The sequence below is a fragment of the Rissa tridactyla genome, chromosome 3 (assembly GCF_028500815.1).
Source record: "Rissa tridactyla isolate bRisTri1 chromosome 3, bRisTri1.patW.cur.20221130, whole genome shotgun sequence".
Lineage (NCBI taxonomy): Eukaryota > Metazoa > Chordata > Aves > Charadriiformes > Laridae > Rissa > Rissa tridactyla.
Window position 1 is genome coordinate 72,378,136 of NC_071468.1, and position 15,102 is coordinate 72,393,237.

The 15,102-nt window shown below is 42.6% G+C and overlaps 1 protein-coding gene across 1 annotated transcript in view; it reads right to left on the reverse strand.

The window, feature by feature from the left end:
• Positions 1-3,691: 3,691 nt before the first annotated feature.
• SLC35F1 (solute carrier family 35 member F1) overlaps positions 3,692-15,102 on the reverse strand; it is a 254,971-nt gene continuing 243,560 nt past the window's right edge. Inside the window, exon 8 of the mRNA XM_054195079.1 lies at positions 3,692-7,748. Coding sequence (XP_054051054.1) covers positions 7,524-7,748 — 225 coding nt within the window. The 3' untranslated portion in view covers positions 3,692-7,523. The remainder of the gene's footprint in view (positions 7,749-15,102) is intronic.

Consider the following 15,102-nt stretch of genomic DNA (forward strand, 5'->3'; position numbering starts at 1 on the left):
GAATTCATTTAGGTCAGGGATTCAGAAGGCGGTGTGACTAACAGAGTAAAAGGGCAGAGCAGACGACCTTAGCGGTTGTCTTGGCCATGTGGAGATTGGTGGATGGTGACTTGGGAAAAAAGATTGTCAGAAAATCTGGGTACGAGAGCACAGGTACTAGGGAGCTAGGTGCTATCCTTTTCTTTCAGTACATACCTGTTTCACTTTAAAACCCTGTTTCCTTTTGTTGTGTGTTGTGTTAAAGCTCAAGACTAAAATAAAGACTCAAATTTGGGGGTTTTGAAATGCTTTGCTGGCTGGTGTGGCCCACTTGCATTGTCAGTAGCTCTGCCACAGGAGACAGTGTGCCCTGAGGATGCAATGTCAAGCGCTGGTCCTGCAGCACTAATGTTCCTCATCAACTTGGTTGTAAAATGAATCCTGCCGAACGGAGGCTGAAGTGTGGAAAATCTGACCTGCAACAGTTCTAAATGAATAAAGTTGTCATCCTGTTTTGTAGGATCCTCCCTTTTCTCTTTAGTTAAACCGTAGGCTCAGAGGAAGTATAGGGACATAAAGACTTCACGAAATCCAGTCCAGTGGCTGCATACATGTGTGACCTGTTTAGCATCTGCAAATCTGTTTAATGCCAAGAACTACATTAGATAATTCACGCCAGAGCTCACAGGGAGTCACGTAATGAGACTGTTCAGATTATTGTTGTGATTAATCCATTCCCTTCCCCCTTCTCGCTTAGGAAGTTCATTTAGGCAAGTAGTCCTTTTAAGAATATGCAGACGCTGATTGCTAGTTTGCTATGGATCTGTGGAAGCCAGGCTTCTCTGACGCTGGCCGCTGTAGGCCGTGTGAAGTAAACATGCGTGACCTTGCCCAGTGTTGATCCGTGGGATCGCAGGTGTTCTTCACCTCCAAAAATCCAAGCCTACCAACTATCAGAGTCCCTATTCTGTACGCAAAGTGTTTCTAGTGTTGTGCTCGAATCACTTAGCGTTTCAGTGCTCAATGACCGTGCAAACTCAGCACATGTTCGTTATCTATCTCTGCTTTGTTAAATTCTCGAATAAAAAAAAGTCCTTTATTTATCCATGGTAAATCCAATACTTTGCTCTTGATGAACATGTACATATTTCACATGGGAAGGAGGTGAAGATTTCATACTGACAACTTTGCAGTTATGTTAAAATCGGATGAGTCCATTGCTATCAAGTCACGGGGGATAAAATGCAATAGTTGTATAAATAATGTATTTAACAGTAAGGACTTAATAATGCATTAAGAGCAGGGTAGCACTAGGCAATTGCCTGAGGGCATTGTCAGGAGTCACAAAAAAGTCAACTGTAGCTCAAGGTTACAAATCAGAATCTCAGTGGCATAAAAATTATAAATCCGATAAAATCACCTGGTCTCAATTTACAAATATTTGTATAGTATATAGGATCGACAATATCTGTATTTATTAAAGAGATCCTGCAACATTAGTCTATCCATAAAGGCCCAAATTCTTATCTCATGAATATCAGAGGAACTCAGTGCATTGTTTTCAACTAAAAATGGCACTTTTAGGGTAAAAAAAAAAAAAAGCCCACAAATAATAGCAACTGTATGCTTTTACAACAGCAAGGGCTGCAGAGAGGGGCGCCTTTTCATATTGAGCCTCAGGATTTACTTTCAGCCAAGTTTTTTTCTCCGCCTGGTTGCTTTAGAGTAGCAGTGGTAGCAGGGGCTCCTCCTTGCCGAGGGAGATGCCGGGGAGAGGCAGGGCAGCGGTTCCTCCCTGCACCCAGCAGAGAGACCTCCTGGGACCACGGGCCACCCGTGGTGTTTTCCCAGGCTGTGGAGGCTGCCCCGTGCCACCCAGCCAGCGACGGGGCCTGAAGAAACATTGCGGGCCTTTCACTGAGGCTGACACACCAGCTGCAACGCAAGATATGATGTCTGAGGGTTACAACTGGCTTTTCTGTGGCCAATTTGTGGGGTTTTTTTGTCTCATGTTGGTGGCTCACGGCCAATGTGTGACTAATCAGCGATCAGTGATCCCAGCCCTATGGAAGGAGCATCCTCCATACAGCAGGAATTTTTATTAATAAGCACCGCAGTGCACGACCCTGCACTTCAGACTGGGGGAGGAGGATGACATGGCCAATGCTCTTACTCCAACTCCGACATCACCACGGCTGCTGCCGACTTTGCAACTGCCGTGGGAAGAGGTCTCCGGCTGCACAAGCAGAGGTGTTCCCTTTCGCACAGGTTTGGCATATTTTTGGTCTTAAATTGTGGAGCAGACTTAACAACTTTTACAACCGCCAAAGGTATTGCTTCCTTGTTTGTCTGCCGTAACACGTTGCTGTTATGCATTCAGCTTTGGATTTGTAGTATTTTGGAGAACTAGTTCTTAATAAACAAAAACAAAGGGAGACTGGTAGGTTTAAGACGATTGAGTGTCCTTCAGTGTTGAAACATGTTTGATATAAGCACAGGAAGAGCCATTAATGCCTATTTATGATCTATTTTTAGAGTAATTCTAAGCAATTACTATTCATATGACTCAAGCACCCAGGCTGAATTCTATCCAGGCAATTAAAGGAGGTTTTTGTAATGCCAGAGAGTCTCTTGAGCAGATTTGGAGGAAAATACAAATCAATTGTTAGCATGATAAAGCCATGCACAGTAACTCAGTTTCTGGAGCTCTCGATAACTCAGGAAACATTCGAACGGGAAAATCAGCCATAAAGCAGCACATGGGCGCAGCACCGCTGGCTTTGTAATGTCTGGGTCTCCGTGCAGCTACGGCGCAGGGAGAGACTGGAAATGAGCTCACCAGTCTCCATTCCCTTCTCTACTCTCAGCAGTGAAGTATGTGAGAAATATTGATGCGAAGTTTCCTGCGGCGACATCAGCCAAAGAGAGATGGACAGATGCATACGCTGGCAAACACTCAGAGACAAACACACGTTCACAAAATCCCCTGCTCTCACACGCTCGGGATCTTCCTTCCCTTTCTTCCCTTGTGGACTTCAAACGAGACAAAGTCTCATTTTCTTTCTTTCCCCAGTTCTGCTCCTCCTGACACTGCTTTCCCCCCCAATGTCTAATCTTTGTCCCCATCCTTTCTTCTCCCGTTTCAGGACTCTCCAGGGAGCGGTGCTGCAGCGGGGAGCCCACAGGTGCCCCCGCGGGGCAGAGCAGCGGGGATGGAGCGCTGGGCAAGGCACCTGCAGACACTCAGGACCCCCTGCCTTCAACATCACACGTGTGTGTTGCTCATGATTAACTCTAGAGTGATTAATCATTTCATGAGGCAGTGGGGGAGTGCTTTTGTGTCCAAATGAGGGCAACGAATGTCAGGATACTTGAGCTAGCCACAGGGGAATGGCAGGTTAAGATAGAGGGTGCACAGGAGACCCCTCATCCTTCTGGAGCAGCACCTGGGGGCCAGGCAAGACACCTGCGGGTGCCTACCAGCACCTGTGCTTAGACACCTTGGGAGGAGCTGTAGGTTAACCACCTCCCAAGGGAAAGAAGTCCTCAGCACAGTGAAAAATTACGCCCTGCAGTCAAGATTTACACTTCAGAAAAATTGTTTTAGGCTAAGAAAGGAAACAGGCAAGGAAACTAATAACCCCGCTTTCATAAAGCATTTATTTTTTTTTTTTTATTTGAAAACATTATACAGGCATTACACTGCCACAGCCAGTCCATATAGGAGCATGCAAATATCAAAATGGAGAAAGGTTTGTTCAGCTTTTCGATGCAGGATTTGGGGTTGGGATTTTGTTTGCTTGGTTTTGGTTTTGGTTCGTATTTCCATCTGCGGTGTCAAGATTAGTGTGCTTTATTATGGCATTTAACAATAAAATCCTACCCATGGGGTAAAATTTATATTTGTAGCTAGCTCAGGAATACTAAATGGTTTTAAAAAAAAAGGAAAGAAAACGATACTACACGCTTGTCAAAATGTTAATAGCACAAGTTAGCAATCTCTACACTATACATTGAAACTTCTTCTTATGACACAGTGGTGCAAAAGTTTTCAATTGCTTGGTCTATCGTCGTGTGTTTTGACAGTTTGTAGCTGGAACAAAGACAAGGTCTGTCTCCCAGTGAAGGTTTTCATCCAGTAGCAGAAAATGACATCAGTCTTGCTAAGGGCTGCTCAGGGCCAGCAGCACAACAGAGTTTCAGCCTGTTCAGGCAAGGAGCTATAGGAGAGCTAGAGACGTCCTACGCAACGCGGAGAGTAGCTGCCGGTTAGATAGCTGAACCTTTGCTGGTGCGCACTGAGGTCTTGAACCGCAGGAAACAAGCAGGTAGGAGTAATGTTTTCCTGTACTAGACCTCAGTTTTTTCAGTCAACACGGTTACTTGTAAAGCTATACTACTGTTTTCCTTTGGGGTCCACCCAGCGCTAGCACCCTGGTGCTAATCCAAGTATCCACCTTGTTTAAGGGGAGACAGGGGCAGTGAAGCAGCCCCACTTTGCACGTCAAACTCCTCCCGTGCCAGTAACACAGGGGATGGCGGCTGGGCGCAGAGGGCACACCCAAACACTCAGAACTCATTTCTGTACAACACAGCCTTTTGAAACAACCAACAGAACCTGCTTCGGATGGCACCTCTCAGCCGCCCGTGGATCACAAACCCTTGTATGTAAAACCTCCCAGCCCAGGGACGCGGCTGGGAGATGCCTCCTGCCCAGCTGTTTCTGAGAAGACTCTAACAAAACATCTACAAGTTAGTGTCAGAAAAATGAAGAGGGGGAGGCAGAAGGACTACAAACATTTGGCTTAAAAATAAATACTAAGAATGAAATTAACCAAAAACAATTATGCCAAAGGAAGGAATTGTAAACATGAAACAAACACACACGCACGCAATCCTCAAAGGTCTCAAGACCAACATGGGGACTAATGTTCCGAGAAAGGTATTTAATTGGTATAAAAGGTAGCAAAAAAGACTGAGATGACAGGTGCCCACCAGTGCGCCTCTGGGTACCTGAGGGAGCCGTGGCGGTTGTAACCAGAGCCCCTGGTCCTGGGGAATGTACGAAACCCACCTCAAGCCAAAGCCCTCCCACGGCTTGACCCAAGGATGTTTGCTGACCCCCGTGCATGAGGGCTTCACCCTACTTTGCGCTTCCCACCTGGACTTCCATCCCACAGACCTTACCCTGAATTAGCAGGTAATCTTTCTTGTGTGGTTCTTAATTTTTTTTTCTTTGAATCCCGTAGTATTTAGACTTTCCTTAATATTCCCAGAATATGGACTCTGTTTCTCTGTAGGAATCTTTTTCGTTTTTTAATCCTCAATGTTTTTAAGAGAAAAAGCTTGGAAACATGAGCACTAAAAAGACTAAATAAACAGAAGGCAGGGACAAAAAAATCATACATTTGTTATGATTTTAAACCCAAGTCATCTTAACCCAAGCTTTTGGGCCGGTTTGGGCATGGTTTGGCAGACATCTTAAGCACAGTGGGACAGAAATCGCCTCTCCTCCTTCTCCACAGCAAGAATAGCATACAACATACTTCTGCTGTTCAATAGCATCTTGGCATTTGCCACTTCATGTATATTATGCATACATACTTCTCCCAGTCTGCTTCAGGGAAGTCCCTTCCATATTAAAGCAGAACGGGACTACAAAAGATGAATGTTACCTCAGCAGAAATTCATCCTGCTTGGTTGAACTGTGTGGCCTTTCTAATCTCCAGAGTACAGATTGATTTATTTTTTTTTCTTTTTCAAATAGAAATAGGTAAGTTGTATTTTTCAAACATGAAGCCCTACATTTTCGCTTGAGACAGACTTCTTCAGGAGAATAACATTCAAATAAAATTCATCTTCTATGCCCACAAGCAAAATATTCATCAACCCTGACGTAAACTCCATTTTCAAATACAATGCATGTACGCACACTTTTACAGCACTATTGTGTTCTTCATAATCTCCCTCCCTCTGAAGATCCTGAAGCATTTTAAAATAACTTGGTCCCATAGCACCCCTGTGAGGTAGGTAAAACATCATTATTCCCATATATACAGATTGGGAAACTCAGCCACACAGAAGGTAAGTCATGCCCAAGGATCACACAGAGATGTGGCAGTGCTGTGAATGAAAACAAGCTCTCCTGGATCCCTGTCCTATCTGTTAGATGTAAGACCATCTCCCCTTCCTTAATTTTAAATTAAAAATAGATGACGGATGTTGAAATAATGATTTCCTTTTATTGGGCTCTCAGAAGAGCAAACATACAGGCAGAGATGGAATTTGCATGGTGGTGACTAAGATTTCCCCCATTCTCATAAGGCTCCTGGAGCAGAAATACAGTTGTGGAGCACACCCTTACTATTTTCGTATGTCCCCAGAAATTTAACAAAACTGCTGAATTCTTCCGCTAGTTGTGTAGTTCATGAAAAATAATTGGCTGCACCTTGCCGGTATGAATGCCTTTGCGTTACTGCAGCAACACCAGCAGATGGTCCAGTCTTTCTGCTCATGCATTCCTCACTTAATCTTCCTGATTTTTACAATTTGTGAGTTTGGGTGAAAAACTGACACATTTCTAAATAGCTATTGTTAGACTAATCAACCACAGGAGACTAAGCAAACTGGAACAGCAGAAGGCGCCCTCGATGCACTGAGTATCTAAAATAAGTGCCCTGATCCACATGATCTTACCATGGAGAGGTACAATACATAGGAAACTAGAAAATACGTTTTTCTTTTTACAGATTAAAATTTAAAAAGTAAGAAATCTGTGTTAAGTCACGACTACAGAGAAACTAACTCCCTGTCACCTGATGCAGAACCTCAGCCGCTAGGAAACCTGCCATGGATCATAGAGAGGTCAATGCTTGAGTACTTCACTTCTGCAAATATAGAAAGGCTAAAATGCTCGCCTTATACCTATTCCTAGAATAGAGACGGATATTGTAAGTTGTCCCTTCTCTGGATTCATGGAATGGATTACCTAGAAAGGGCAACTAGAAAGATAGCACAGATGAATTCGTTGTCTTTCCCTCACCAAATCCAAGGTGCTAGCAAAAATGTGTCAGGGTGTTGCTACCACAAGTAACCCATCTATTTTGTGCAAACAAACGAATCTTAGAGAGAAATTAACAGTGACTGCACAAGTGTATTTGCTGTAAAAAGGCGGCTTTTCCACAACTGGTGTGGCTTAGGCATAATATCACTCAGTGGGTGCAAAAACACCCTTCCATGAATTTCTTTTTGTAATTTCAACTTATATATTGAATATCTTTCACAGGTAGTTTGACATTAACTGATTCATATACAGCAGTTTGTATTGCAAACACGCTGCTCATATCGTAAACGAGGGACTGGCATCTCCTTGCAATGAACACCCTGGAACAAGTAATTTGTATTCTTACAAGCTTTCCTTATTTGCTACCTTGCAGCTTACTGGTGTAACTGCACCTGGTAAATACCTTTCTCTATGTACAATACAGAGATAATGGATATACGAGCTCCACTGAATCATCAGTAGGTGATCAACAGCCCTGGGTTTAAGCAACTCTAACATGAGGCTCCTCTTCTGTCTCCTGCCCCAGGCTGGTGTATGTTACCGAAGGCTCCAGCTGGCCGGTGGCTGGCAGGTCTACAACAGGTCCCGAAGGGTTTCGAAACTGCTTGTACACCCGAGGATCCTGGGCCACGTAGGTGGACGTGGAGGAGTAGAGCACCAGCCCAACAAGGATAGTGAAGAATGACAACAAGTAAAGTCCTGAAAACTGAGCAGAAATAACAGTAGAGTCATTAGACACAGTACCAGTCATCCTGAGCTCATGAACACCGACAGGCAAGGGTAGGCACAGATCCTTGTTTTGGCATGAAAGGCACAGAACAAACCCCCTCTTACTCAGATGCCCATTTTTTTATGGGAACGTCTCTTTGAAAGTTGGTTTGCTCCCATTAACTTCCCTGTCTTCCATAACCAACAGCTAACAGATGCCTTCCCATGCCCCAGACATCTTCAGTATTGGTCAGGTGGGACTTGGGAAAGCTGGGCTCTGGTCATAGATTAAAGCTTATTTTGTTGTGCTTTTAGACAAGCCAACTACTTCACTGAGTGCAAGGTACTCTGGCTCCAGTGTGGGGTACCATCATCTACAGTTGTCTGACAGGGGCAAATCTGAAGCCTAATTACAGCTAAACCACAGGACTGTGAAGTATAACACACCATTGGTAATATAAAAAAAAATTAAATAAGTATTCAAATAATTTAAATAAATACTTAAAACATATGTAATTAAAAAAAAATAATAAAGGCACTTAAAAAGCCCACCTGAAGCTTCTCTTGCTTGTAAACAGAAAGCAGATGCTGGAAGATTTATTGTGAGGATGAACTTCAGCTGTGAAACATGCTCTAGGCTGACCTCAAGAGGTTTGAAAGCACATATGGAGGGTAGTTAACTGAAAGCTCGATTACGCATACTTTGGCACACAGCTCCACTAGATCAGAGGTCAGCCTGAATTTTCTGACATATCCAGACTCACAGTGTGCCTGGACTAAAAACACAACACAAATAACCTTTTTGTCAATACATTACTCCTTACAGGTAAAGGTAAAGGCAGAGATTTAAAAGTACAGATAATTGGATATTAGCTTTAGATACTGGGTTTCTACCATGGGGGACACAAAAATGGCTTTAAGCCCATATGACTTGCCTCCTGATCCTAGACTTCAAGTTATTTCTTCTTGTGTGCTGTGTGTGAGAAGCAATGAAGGACAAATTGTATAGCCAGCTTGTTGGGAGGGATATAGAACTGGGGATATACACATTCAGTGGGGATATACATATTCAGTGGGACTTTAAAAAGCGCTTGTATTCTGCAACCGCCAGGGATCCATACTTAAACACCAACAACTGGCTGCAATCTGTTATTAGCCACTTCATGAGGTACTTCACTATTTTACATAAAGGTGGCTGTAAATCTGTTTTTTACTCCTAACTGACTATGGTGCTTTGGTGGGTGCTGAATTTGTTTCCTTTGGATCATTTTAGTATGACACAAAATGGATAGACCACACTATATTACGTTGTAAGCAGCTTTTCAGCAATTCTACCTTTTAGACTTAAAAAAATAATCATTGTGGTGAAAGCAGATTGTACTTAAGATAACTTTGTAATGATGTTAATTTGTTGTAATTTAAGAGACCTACAGAAGGTCCCACTTCCCACCTAAGGAAACATTTGGCTTTTTTACAGAACTCACAGTATCTTTGAAAGCTTTGGACGTATAACACATGGTGCAGTGTGGTTTTGTTTCCCACAGCTAGCATACACATTTTAGAGGGAAAGCACCATAACGGGGAAAGAAAGTTTAGTGTGTCAGAAGCATTACAGGGTAGGAAGAGTTCTGCTTTTCATCATCTGTTAATTGCTTTCTTCCAGGAGTGTCACCAGGTCTTCAAGTGTCATCAGGCAGTATGATTTGGTGTAATCATCCAGCTGTCATACCAGCCACAAGGACAGGGACAGCCTCACCCTGCATCTGCTGAAGGGTTCCCCCATGTGACACAGCTCTGAAAGGACCGTTTAGGCTTAGATCTCCCCCATGTGGCAATCAAATCCAAGTCAATAATTTCAAAGCATTTTCGAATTGATTTTTTTCCTCATTTTCTGTTCAATTTTGTTCTCAGCACTTTCGCCCCATTTCCTCTTTGCATGTGAACTTGGGTACCACTTGGCAGCAGTGGACTTCACTAAACTGAAGCAAAACTCAGGAGCCAAATGCATCTAGTTTCCCAAGCCAGGAATGAGTTCCCTAGTTTCCCACTGTCCCTCCTTCCCACCTTAATCCTGAATTTCTCTCCCTGGACAGCCAGCTCGCTTGCTTCACACTATAACCGGGGTGACAGCCAAATTTGTGATTGCCTTGTGTCCTGCTGTGAGGAATCTGTGGGGCTTCCAGCAGCTAAATGCACCATTTTTCTTGGTCTAGCAGCTGCCCAGCCAAAAACGATTCACTTCTGCTTTATGTCATGGCTCCAGCTCTACCATATCCCTCTCCTCCTGGCCATATCTCTCATTCCTCTCTCAGCAGCTTCTTGCCAGTGGGCTCCTTCCCCCCGATAATATTCCCTCCATGGCTGTGTGTCCCTAAGTGGCAGCTCTCCAGCCTGGGAGAAGGGGTTTGGATGAAGTTGGGGGAAATCTAAACCAAGGCCTGTGAATCATTTGTCTTTGATATCTATGCACTGCTAGTGCAAAGAGACTGTAACAATTCCATCTTCACCTTCCTTAGAAACAAGTTAAGGTTCGTTGTTTCCTGCAGCAGCTCTTTGCAGCAGTGAAGTAGAAGGGTTGTTAGTAAGGTTAACATAGAAATATATACTCTAGGTATATGAGAAATCTCTGGGTTTTGTGAATACTCTGTCAGATTGACCCAAAGCCCCTTGAAATCAATGGGTATTTTCCTCCTATTAAAACGGCAGTGAATCCAGCAGTGTGATGGGAGCATGCAGACTTAGCTCATCAAACACAAAATTTGTTGTTCACTGTACTGTGTTCCTCAGACTCTAGCGGAAATCTTTGTATTTTATTGAAGATAGGATTTTCAGGCACACTCTACTATGTCTACATGTAGGTTTTGGAGTTTTTTTAATCTTGACCTGCAAACCTCATCTGCTGAGATTCACTACTAATAGACAGCAAGAAAGACCCATTCAAAACCAGCAGAAAGAGCTATTCCTAAGAAATGAAGTGAGAGAAGATCATTTTTCATTGCTACCCTCTACGCAACTGCAGTACCAAACTGCAGGCTTTCAGGAAGTATGTAATTCCTCTCTTGGGCTAAAAGGCTACTTGAGAAAGAGATTGTGCTTCGTTTTTCTGACTTATCTCTCACTTTCTACAAAAACATATTTCCTCTAAGAAAAAATATTTAAAAATATCCAGATTTGTACAACTCTCCCAGTCCCGCTTCCCTCCATGCTAAACAGGATAACTGTAAGCTGTTCAAATAGTAACATGGTCAGAAATTGTTTAGCTCAGATTACCTAATGGGTGTCACACACCTTGGAGTAAGCAACGAAAAAATAACTTATGTTTCTATATCGTTAAATAATTTTACTGTAGATTTTGTATCTACACATATAGGAAGCTTGTTTATCATGTAGTTTATTGAGAGACCAGGTGACTTCATGATTAAATCAATGATCTAACACTCTCAAGTCCTGGGACTGATTTTCAGACTATGAATTTCTTTCATGAATGAAAATTATTTTAGATGACCCTCAGTTTATTACCCATTTTAAAGAGACAGTAACATTTAGTTACTGAATAAAGACAGCTTTACAGAATAAAGATGGGAAACGGGGATATCATCCTCTGAGGAGAAGGCAGAGATCTCCTTTGCAGAGAAAAACTGTCTTTCTTATAATAACATTTCAGATTTCATCACTGAAATGAAAGGCATCTGCCAAAACTTACTGAGTAGTCAAATCAAATAGTTCAATCAGCCCTACAGACCTCACCATGGCTGCGCCACTGACATGTGGGTGTCTATAAATGCTTTCCCAACCAAAAATATTCCATATGGAACACACACTGATATTTGCAAGTATTAAAAAATTAGAAAACATAAAAAACATGTCCTCGCTAGACATTATTTAGTACCTGTGGTGAAAATAGCTTACAGTAAACTACCATTAATTTTCAGCATTTTAGGTGCCTGTCAATGACAGGCACATTTTAGGTGCCTGTCAATTTGAAGATAAGCATACAAAGCAAAACCTAGACAAATGTAACGAGATAACATGTATAACAAGATTTGCTCAGTCTATCAAAACCTGCACTGATTCTGGGTGAGTGGATGCTTCTGGTACTTATCTAAGAGATATTCCTTAGGGATATGGTACCTGAATGCATTTGCCCAGCCAGGCTTAGCAGAAGAGCTAATGGCATCTGATGGCCCAGCTGCAGGAGCAGGGTCTTGCTCCTCGCTCCGATATGTGCTGCTGCAGAACCCTGCCAGAAAAACCACCGCAGCAGTAAGGTCTAGCTGACCACAGAAAATATATGGTGAAATCAGCCTAATTTTCTGTTATCCACGCACAAAGTCTTTTACATTAAAAAAGAAGAGAACCCAAACATAGCTGCAGTGCGGGTTTCTTTGAAAAAATGAAATAACTTACAACAGTGCTACATACAGTTGTGGATGAAGTTTACAAAACCCATTTGAAATTTAGTTTATATACGGTGTTTTTGTTCCAAGTGAATCAAAACTAGGCATTTTGGGACTAAGTCGAGCATCACAAGATTTCTAAAATAAAGAAGAAGAACATAAAGGCATCGGAAAACTTAACATTTTTAAATACCCAGAATGAACTATCAAAACTTTCAAAATTTACTCCCCACTGGTTCTTATCCCCTACTTCTTATTATCTCTCTGTGCAAAACTTCTCTTTCGTATATCCTTAAACCATTATAGCTAAAACATTACTACTATTTCCACTTGAGATTCTTGTGCTTTAAAGTAATCCAGTTGAAAAGACAGGTGCAAAAGAAACTTCTTGAGGGGGAGCAAACAGTTCATCCAATTTCATCGTCTTGAATAGTGATAAGACAACGACAGGAGAAGAAAAAGAGAAAGAAAAACTGTTCAGAAGGCAGCAAATTCATGCCTGGATCTGGACAGAGCGAGTCATTCTTCAGTATACACGTGAATTTAGAAGGGAGAGCAGGAAGAAAGGGCATAGAAGAATCGCTGTATCACAGCTAGGAAACGCTGCACTGACTGACTGCTGCAGAGGGAACTTGCGGACAAGCATTTCTGACTGTCACAGATGTCCACATCCACGATACCGCTGACACTAGGGCAAAACAATACCCAAAGTGACAAAACCAGACAGATGTGAGTCTGCAGAAAAGCCCACACAGACAAAGAAACTCAATGATTTGCTAATTTTGGTTTTTCACTCAGCTATCATGATAATGATCATGACTATTATTACAATGGTTATGAAAATGCAAACTCTCTTTTACTCGGTCCATTGAACTGGAAATACTCTGCAGGAGCAGACTATTGGAGCTGCGGCGCTCCAGCTCTATTTGTATTTCTCAACAGCAGCCGTAGACCGAATCTCTTTCTTGGTAGGTAATACAAAGCTCAGCTCCCAGCCTATGACAAACTAACTGTGCTTTTTAAGTCTTGAAAAGGAATTTTTTGTTATATGACTAACTGAAAATTTAGAATTGTCATGTTTCATATGTTCACTGATAAAGCATGAAATGGAACCTTTTCCCCTACCTCCTCTAGAAATTCTCCACATTTTGACAAAAATAAGTAAATAAATCAGGTTTATTAATTAAAATTTTAAAGAGATGCAATCTTCTCAGAATTGCACTGATGAAGAGGGACAAAAATGTACAAAGGTGGAATGCTTTTAGTCCCATATTTCCGTGATATCCCCCATGCTCTCCAGACAGGCAGTTCCCACCAACACCTTATTCCAGTCAGTGGGTCTGTGTAGTCTGATGAACCTCTCTGTTTTCCAAACTAATTCAGTTTGTAGCATATGCTGCAGAGTCAATCAAAGCCAAGGCCAAGAAGGGCTCCTGCACCGACTTATGTCTTTTCCCCCTGGGTAATTTCACACATGAGTACCTGAGCAGGCTGAGCTAAGGGAGTTAAAACCAAGTTTCTCTCATTATCTTTTATATAGCAGACAGACATTTCCACTCGGTTTGATGAATTGATCAAGAGACTGAGCTTATTTTCACACTGTTTTCTATTTTTGCCTCCAATATAGCAAATGAAGTTCACCGTGACCAAGTGCAGAAGTTGCGCTATGGGACGCACACATTCTCCAGCCAGCAGCAGTACCAGGAAGGGTGAGGGCTCTGGGAGCTATGAATTCCCATAATTGCACAGCTGAATATTACAGACATATTACTTTATTAATAGGAACGTAAGCCAGCATCCTAGTCACAGCTCATAGCGCTCTCTGGTGACTCCTTCAGCTCAGACCCATGAGGATCTGGCCAAATCTGCCTTAGGTTGGGACTGTGACTCACTCAAACTATTTTTGTCCCAGCCTGTGAGGGAAATGTCTCTGTTTCCTCCTACTGGGGAGGAAGGGATGCTCCCTTTGGGATTCAGGGTCTGCCCTGCTCTTTACTGGGAGAACAATCTGCTGGTTCAACCTCAGTATTGCTGTCTGCCTTCAGGGATGAGAGATAAAGACCTAACCTTTGGCTGTTCGCTGATGCCAGCTGAGAGTTACGGTCAGAATATTTCTTAGGAATATGTAGACATCCTTCCAAACAGACTGCAGAACTAAGCTCTAGGTAGGTGTTGATACATTTTTGTCATCAACAGAAATTGGGGCTGCCACCAACAATGAAACACAGTATTTTGTAAAACCCAAATGGCACCAAACACCAGAAAGGCTGCTGTGAGTTTTCCAGGCTGTGTTTGAACAGATAAAACTCACCCGCTTGAACCTTTATATGTCCTGCCAGATCTATCAGATCTTTAACCTAGAGATCCCTAAAGGAACCGAAGCCACTGAGATACGGTTTAGCATGTCTTCTCAGCTCTCCAACTGCAGAAGATGGAATGCCTGAGCAGAAGTGTTGGTTCTTTTGCTGAGAAGTATACCAAGGGACACTGGATAGCTTCAGTAATGATGATAATTTCTGGGCAGGGAGTCAGCAGGATTGCATTATCTTCCCACTTTAATGACCTCCAGCTATTTCCAAGGCAATCTGTGAAGATATAGTCTTAAGTGATGACTTAAGGTCCTACCTTGCCCTCTGAAGTCATCTGGAATGCAGAGTGAAATTTGTAGCTAGTTCTTCCACATCTTTTTTCTTTTCTTTCCTGTCCATTGGCAGTCACATAAGAAGTTTTTCACTGGATGAAGGAGGCTTGAGCTGCAGGGCATGTCTCAACACATCATTGTTTCTCATGCCAGCCAGAAGCCAAAGCAAGAAGCATCTGTCTTGCTTCAATGACAGTGAATACTTGACATCAGCCTCATTGCCATTTGGTCAAAACAAAGAAGCCAAAGGAATTTTTGCCTCCGTTATTTCATGCATGAGAGAAAGGTCATACTCCTCAATTCCTGCTGCCTGC